Source organism: Mandrillus leucophaeus, unplaced genomic scaffold, assembly GCF_000951045.1.
Source record: "Mandrillus leucophaeus isolate KB7577 unplaced genomic scaffold, Mleu.le_1.0 Scaffold9, whole genome shotgun sequence".
In the NCBI taxonomy this organism is placed as follows: domain Eukaryota; kingdom Metazoa; phylum Chordata; class Mammalia; order Primates; family Cercopithecidae; genus Mandrillus; species Mandrillus leucophaeus.
Genome location: NW_012109807.1, coordinates 8,756,108 through 8,763,862, shown reverse-complemented (window position 1 = coordinate 8,763,862; position 7,755 = coordinate 8,756,108). Strand labels below are relative to the sequence as shown.

The 7,755-nt window shown below is 58.7% G+C and overlaps 1 protein-coding gene across 1 annotated transcript; it reads right to left on the bottom strand.

The window, feature by feature from the left end:
* Positions 1-34: 34 nt before the first annotated feature.
* On the bottom strand, positions 35-6,415 carry ACTR1B (ARP1 actin-related protein 1 homolog B, centractin beta (yeast)). Its single transcript, XM_011969678.1, has 11 exons — positions 6,378-6,415; positions 5,934-6,029; positions 4,620-4,695; positions 3,425-3,550; positions 2,951-3,075; positions 2,496-2,712; positions 2,294-2,386; positions 2,013-2,187; positions 1,520-1,581; positions 1,226-1,266; positions 35-1,034 (listed from the first exon to the last, which is right to left on the bottom strand). The coding sequence occupies exons 1-11, from the start codon at positions 6,413-6,415 to the stop codon at positions 932-934; spliced, it is 1,152 nt and encodes a 383-aa protein (XP_011825068.1). The 3' UTR covers positions 35-931.
* Between the last annotated feature and the right edge of the window lie 1,340 nt (positions 6,416-7,755).

Here is a 7,755-nt window from a genome sequence, read left to right as displayed (position 1 = left end):
CAGCACAGACAGCCACAAGAAAACAGCCACACACTGGGCCTTGTCCATAATTATTACTACAATGATTTACAAAAGTTTTTTTTCAGGCAACTGTGTTAAATTATTGTACATATCTGACAGAGGGAGGTGGGGCCCTGGCCACAGCAAAAGTGACGACCTCTTTCTTGGGTGAGGTGAGAGAAGAAAATGTCCCCCACCCCCTTTTAGGTCTGACTCCTTATTAAGTGGCTTCCCTTCAATAAATGATGAGCATCAACCCTTTCCCGCCCAGGGTGCCAAGGGTAGAGGGAGGAGCAAGTCGATGAAGTGCTCCGAGGGGAGAGTGCAGCAGCTCCGGCCACCTTGCAACCTCTGCCCTGGCTCCGAAGGGCCTGACCCTGGGCTGCACCCCCTTGCTGGGGACGGAAGACCTTTCAGTACTGAGCCCTCCACCAGGGCATCTACCCAAGAAGATAGGACAGAGTGTGGAAGGGGCTGTGCCACCCTGTCGGGTCACGAACAGGAGGTGGCAATGGACGTGCTGACACACCAGCGGGAGCTGCCGGACGCCCCTCCAGTCCACTCCCCAAACTGGCTACACAGGCATCCAGGCATTCTGGCCCTGGAGCTTGGGGAGGCAGCCCTGAGTCAGAGCAGGGAACCACAGGCCTAGCTGGCCCTGCCGGGGGGGATACCCAGAACAGCCCGACGTGGCGCTCAATTCCCACGCGCCAGCTCAAGGCTCCTGTCCATGCAGCTCAATGTTACTCACATGTGCGTGTCGTGTGTGTGTAGAGGGGAAGGCTGCAGGGGAGCACTGTCGTGCCGCCCACCCAGGGGTTCAGGGCATGCAGGGGACCCTAAGCCAAGTACGCGAGCCCAGACCAAAAAGGGTTAAAGGCTCTGGCTGCCCTCCCTCCCCCTCTCCCAATGTGCCCCGCCCTCCTCGGCACTAGAAGGTTTTGCGATGAATAGCACGGGAGCCATCCTCTTCATACTCCTTTTTGGACACCCACATCTTCTTAAAAGTGTCCAGCGAAGCCAGGATGGAGCCGCTGTGGGGATGGAGGGATAGCGTTGCTGTGGACCTGTTGGGGAGCCAGCCACCTTCCTGGGCGCTCAAAGTTCCGTTTCCCTAATTTGGGAGGGAGATCCACCCACCTCCACCTGGCCTGGGCCAACCCCGGGAGGAGCATCCAGGGTAAGGTGGTCTCTTCCCAGCGCCCTCCCCTGAGCCCCGCCTCACCCAATCCACGTGGAGTACAGCCGTTCCTGCGGGGCTGAGATCTAGAGGGAGGAAGTGGCCACGTCACTGTGGGTCCCCACCCAGAAGCCATCCTCCCAGCCTTGGGGTCACCTCCCCAGGTCCTGAAGCCTGACAGCAAAGGCATCCGCTGGGGAGTGGTAGCAGTGGCCCTGGGAGGAGCAGGGCTGGGTGGACGCGAGCCAGTGAGCAGGTCTAGAGGCAGCACCCACCCTTCCTCCCCATGCCGAGGCTGCCAGCGCCCTAGCGCCCCAGGGGGAGTCTCTGTAACCTCACCTTGATTTTGACATCCTTTGGAGCAAGCTTCTTCACTTCACTGAGTAATCGGTCTCCGAAGCCTGTGAACACAAAGCTGGTTGAGCCTGGGGTCTATACCCGGCCTCCACGCTGCTAGCTCCCACACCCAACCTTCAGGGCCCCCAGCTACTGCTGGCCTTCTATCAGCAGCTCTTCCCAGGATGAAGGGCAAGGCTGAGAAATGATCCAGCCCCATGGCTGCCTGTGGGCCCTGCATCCTCGCAGAGGAAGCGTGAGATGAAGCCACACGGGCTCCCTGCTCAACACTCACAATACACTTTAGAGCTTGTGTAAACTTCTCCTCTATTCACAGAGTAAACAAAATTTAATTTTAAATCTTGGTCTGTTAAAAAAAAAACTTGTTCACTGAGCACCACCAAAAGGCCAATAGAAAATGGCTCTGGGCGGAGGTGCACTTGCTGAGGGTCCAGCTGCCCTCACCTCACCACCACCAACTCCCGGGCCACAGTACCTTTGAAAAGCGTCGAGCCACCGGAGAGCACGATGTTGGCGAACAGTGTCCGGCGCAGGTCCATGTCGGACTTGTGTATGGCGAAGGCCAGCACCTCATGGAGCCCCTCACTCTCATCCCCTACAAGGTCCGGCTGGAACAGCAGCTCGGGGGCCCGGAATCGGGCAGGCCCCACCTTAAGTGGACAAGATTGAGGCAGACAAGCTTCCCGGAGAAGCTGGCCACCCCTTCCCCCAGGCTGGGCATTGGCTGCCACCCCAGTGCCAGACCCGGCCACTTACATCGAGCGTGCTGCCGTCTGGCAACGTGTACTGCACCTTCTCCGTCTCCAGAGCCTCATCCTTCTGCGGGTTGATGGACAGGTAGCAGGCTCGCTGCGGGGCGGGGACACAGCCCTCAGAAGGCTGCACCTGGGACACCCGTGCCTTGGTGCCACCCTTTCCTCACCCCAGGTCGTGTCCACACCCTCTTGCCCCTCGTCACCTCTTTGATTGTCCGGACAACCTCAAACTCAGCCGAGGTATGGAAGTCAACCCCTTCCTTGCGCAGCAGGAGTCGGAGGTAGCGGGAGACGTCGCGGCCGGCAATGTCCACCCGCATGATGGAGTGAGGCATGGCAAAGCCCTCATAGATGGGCACGGCGTGAGTGACCCCGTCCCCCGAGTCTAGAACCACTCCTGTCGTGCGTCCCGTTGCGTACCTGTCACCAGGTCAGCATCCCCTCACCTCAGCCACTGAGGCACGGGGACCTCCTCACCCAGGGGAGGAACCCTGGCACGTCTGCATTATCTAGTCGGAACAAAGGGCACAAGGGACTCCCTAGAGGAAGAGTCATCAAGGGGCTGTTTTTCCAGGGAAGTCAGACCCTGGTCATGGCGAGCAGGAGGACGGCACAGGGAGGACGGGACTCAGGGAGGCCAGGCTGAGGGGGCACTCACAGACTGAGCACAGCCTGCATGGAGATGAACAGCGCCGGCACATTGAAGGTCTCAAAGAACACCTCTGCCGCCTTCTCCCGGTTCTTACTTGGGTTGAGCGGGGCCTCCGTGAGGAGCACAGGATGCTGCGAGGGTGGGACGGTTGTAGGCATGCAAGGAGGCAACTTGCAAGGCCCTAAAAGGCTCTTTCCAGAGAGCCACACCCACCCGCTGGCACACAGGCGGCTCAGCCTCCTACCCCTCCTGAGGGCACCATCCCTTTATCTGCTGGCAGTTACTCTTCCGGAGACCCGGCTCTCTTTGGAAGATTCTGCCTAGCAGCCACGGGGCATGCATGCGCACCCAGACACGCACGGAAAGGCAGCAGGCCCTCCGGACATGCAGAGGGGAAATGTGGGGGCCCGGCGAGGAGGGACGCGGAGGAGAGGGGCTGCCAGGAGAATGCGGCGCGTGCGGGAGGGGCAGCCGCCACACCTCCTCTGAGAAGGTCTGCAGCTGCTCCTTTGAGTAGACGTACTGCCAGATGCGCTCCATGTCATTCCAGTCTCGCACCACGCCGTGCTCCATGGGGTAGCGGATGGTCAGCAGCCCCCGGTGCTCCTGGCGGGGTGGGAAGGGGGTGTGGCATCCGACCCTTGCTCAGTGGCTGCTTTCTGCCCTCCTGGAAGCTGCCCCTCACCTGCCCTGACCAGAACCACCCCTGCCCACTGGGTCTGTGTCCCAGGGTCTGTGGCGGGTCCTGAACTCAGCATGGGTTCACCTGCCTAATAGCTTCTTAGGCTCTCAGAGCCCAGCTAGCTTCGGCTCGGGGGATCGGAGAGGGTGGCAGCATATCCCCCCACATCTGCAGACCCTCTTCTTCCCTGTTCCCGCTGCCGGCATGTCCCCCACATTCTCCTCGCTCTCTGCCCATGCCGGCGCCTTGCAGCTGCCCAACATGGCCCCTCCGGGGCCACCTGTGCACCCTGACCTGCGCCTCTTCCCCCAGCCCTTTGGCCGGTCCTCACCAGTCCCCTGCATGCACTGACGTGCTGCTTCCACCTGTCCTTCGATGTCCCCCCAGGCATGCCCCTTCTCACCGAGCTCAGCTTCTCACTTAGCTCATCTCACCACCTCGGCTCCTACGGACCCCACCTGCGAGACCCCCACCTCCGCACCTCCAGCTCAGGCCTCCCCTTTCTGGGCCCAGAACCAGGCATGCCCCACGCCCCGGCAATGCTCCTCAGGCGCCTAAACTGCCCTTGGCCAAGCTCAGCTTGCTGTTCTCCCCACAGCCACACACGCTCTCCTGAGGGTCTGATCAGGCCGTGCAGTCCCCTGGTGGGGCACCCCGGCTACAGTGTGAGAGGAGGCCCCACGGCCTCATTAGAACACACGTCAAGTGTGTGATTCTGACTCTTATATCACTTTTTAATCGGTTCTTTGTTCTGCAGCTTCCAAATAGCTTCTAAAAGACAGGACACGATGAGCTCTACCCATGCTCCCCAGAAGAGGAACCGTGGCCCCATCTCAGGGCGAGGTGCCCCTGCACAGCACTTCCCAGCCGGAGCCCGGAGGAGGTGCCCGGGAGGTCACCAGCAGAGGCTCAAGAACACGGGTCTCTCACATATGCCATGCCCCTGCAACTGAGGACCCCACACCCAGGGAAAGGGAGGCTCCTCGGTGTTACCTCTGCTTTTGGTCCGATGAAGAGGTCCCCCTCCAGGGCTCCAGCCATCACCCGCATGTGCTTGGGCCGCCCGACACTGTGAGGACAGATGACGTCAGCAAGGAGGGCAGGGGGCATGGTGGAGCTTGTGTCCAGAAAAAGTGAAATCCAACCACAGCTGCCCAGAGGGTACTGGCCTCCGAACACCAGGATGTGGCTAGGGGAGCACAGGTTGGAACTGGGGCCTATAGGGTTTGGGGCTACAGAGGGGGCCTAGGCAGGATGAGAAGCTTATAGTCGGAAGGCATGGTCAGCACAGACAGTTGCGTGTCTGAGCACCAGAACCCAGTCCTCCATGGCCCAGCCCTTGTAGAGGGTCAGCTTCCTGCAGCCACAGTGACTCAGCCCACGCTCCTGACTTCGGTGGGGCAGGGCTGCCGTCACCATCCACAGACTGAGGGAGGACAGCCCCAGGAAGCTGGGTGGGGGCTCCCTTGTGCACCCTGCTCTCACTCAGTCAATGCCACCCTACCCCACCGCCAGGGTTTCGGGATCAGAGATTCACTTCTTGGAAACTGTATGATCTGATGAGCTACCACTAAAGGCAAAGGAACCTCTCATTATACCCACGCAGTCAGAAAGGAATGCTGAAGCTCGACAGGGAGCACCACGCTAGCTCTGTCCAAGACCAGGCCGGGCTCCGGCTACCCTGCCACCTGGGGGGATCTAGGATCCCCTGCTGCCTCCTGCCTTTCGGCCACTCATTCCCAAGCCTCCAGGAAGACGTGCTCCTGAGGGCAACTTTCCCAATAGGCTCGCGGCGGGTGCGAGGGGCACCCCAGGCTCTCTGGGTTTGCAATTCTCTCTTACTCCCGCCTCCACCAGTACCACACAGGGCAAAGGATCCCCTCTTAACTGAAACAAGACATTTTCTAGAGTCTGCAAACAAGTCCAGCAGAAAACCCCTTCAGGGAGGAAAGGGTGGCTGTGCATCTAATTCCTCACTCCTCCTGATCTGAGCTTAGGGCTCCCCTTGGACGTGTCTCCCTTTATTCTTGCTGCTGCTACCACACCCCATCCCCAGGGAAATACTGGCTGCTTTTCCTCCTTGCTGGCTCAACACCACCAAACTGAGAGACTCCAAAGACAAAGGGGAACCCTAGAACGCTTAGTCTTGTTCTTTCAGTGCTCTCTCAAGAGCGTCAATCTCACACATTTGGTGTTTTCCATACAGGTCAGGGCAAAAATTGTCTTCAAAGAGTGCTGTGACAGAAGGCTAACGTTCTCACAGAAGATAAACAGAAGGACTGAGGCTGCTGCCCGAGCCACACTTACTAGTTTGGGAAACAGTATTTGGGAATCTGGTCTCCTGCAAAGCCGGCTTTAATCACCCCCGAACCCTGCAAGGAAAAACAAAGTTTAACGGCCCACCTGCACCACCAGATGAAGCCAGTCCCCTGCAATGGAGACAGCTGGCTGCCCTGTCAAGGCAGGCCAAGGAGGAAGCCAGGGGCCCTGCCAGGATCATTTACAAGTACATCAATGGTTCAAGACTGGGAGCAATTTTGTATCCCCCTGCCCTGGCAACATTTGGCAATGTCGGGCAGCTGGGGAGAGGGGACATGCAGTGGGGGATGCTATTAACATCTAGTGGGCAGAGGCCAGGAATGCTGCTAAACATCCTACAATGCACAAGTGAGCCTGCACTACCAACAATGACCTAACCCAAAATGTCAATAATACAGAGAGAAACCATGAAGGGCACCTTCCTCTGCACACCTCATGGTCGGCTCCAGCAGGAGGATTCCATAGCACATGCTACTCCCAAAAGCTACAAGAAACCCCTCTGCATGGGTTTTTTTTTTTTCCAACAGCTTCCCTCTCCCCCAAGAACCCAGAAGGCATGGAACATGGACCACCTACAGGACCTGCTGGAGAAGACCAATAGGTGCATGGGATGACTGGCAGCTCCCCTCATGTGGCTTCCCCAGAGACTACTAGGAGAACCTGCTCCTATCGCTGCCCCCACCTGGCAGCTGGACTTAAGGATCCCCCAAAGAACGGGGCAATTAGAAACCTCCCACCCAGAGAAGGGGCCAGCTTCTCAACGCAGCTCCACCACTCTTCAACGCAACCCTCTGAGTCTGCAGCAGAAACAAACATCTCCAAGTTACAGAGGAGAGGCTGGAATCTCCAAGGGGCCTAGCGGTAGCCCTTTGAACTTAGAAGCCTGTTGATTAGCCCATACGAGTTATTTGCACATCAAGAAAGGAAGTAACCTGCTCCTTCCTGCAGTGTCCTGCTGGTGTGACAGCACGTCGCCAAGCTCAGTGCTAGCCTCCTTATTAAACATCCTCTGCTGTGACTCACGGAGCCCACGTGGGTACTCCAGAACAGCCATTCAGGGACCCCACGGGGTCATGTGGGAGGGAGACAGATCCCAGAAAGAGCAGAAGTGAGTCATTACCAAAAACTCCAAGGCCCGCACACCAGACACAGATACCCAGCTAGGGGCAGACTCAAAGATCCCAGCCCTTATCTTCTCCCCGTATCAGAGCTCGGAGGCCAGAACTCTTCCTACGGCAGCTGAAAGCAAGCCGAGCCCCACTGCTGAAGGCCAAAACCACAGGACGCCTGACATCTTTCCTCTGAGGCTTCCAAATGATCACCCCGAATAGCTTGCTGATACTGGGAAGAGTGGCCATGAACTCTCCATTGCCCTGCTGGCTGTGAAATGTTTGCCCAGCACAGGGAGCATTTAAGGAGAAAGTCAAAGTAGCCAAGAGGCAAACCAGATGGTGGTGGACATGTGGGTGACAGAGTATCCTGCATTTGTTGCCTCGGGGTGCAGCCCCAAAGATGAAGCCAGCAGTGTGCAAAGGACAAATGCCAGCCCACCTCCGCCAGGCAGCCAGAGCCAGGGCCGAAGGACGGGGAAAGGGACTGGGGTTGAAATCTGCCCAGGGACCGCACTCTCAGCTGAGAAGGGTCCAGGGCGCGTCCCCGCCCGGCCGCCCGGCTGTCACTCAAGCTCTCCTGAACTTCCCCGCCCGGCTCGGGGAGGGGTCGGGGAAGGGGCTCTGCAACGCGGGCGAGGGGACTCGCCCCATGGCCGGCCTTACAGGGACTGGGGTTGAAATCTGCCCAGGGACCGCAC

What these genes read in the sequence shown, in the direction of transcription:
- ACTR1B (XM_011969678.1), bottom strand. Translation starts at nt 6,415, where the DNA reads ATGTGCTATGGAATCCTCCTGCTGGAGCCGACCATGAG. An exon ending in CAGACGGCAGCACGCTCGAT is followed by an intron (nt 2,188 to 2,293) that starts GTAAGTGGCCGG and finishes TGTCCACTTAAG; the next exon opens with GTGGGGCCTGCCCGATTCCG. An exon ending in TGGCTCGACGCTTTTCAAAG is followed by an intron (nt 1,582 to 2,012) that starts GTACTGTGGCCC and finishes TTGTGTTCACAG; the next exon opens with GCTTCGGAGACCGATTACTC.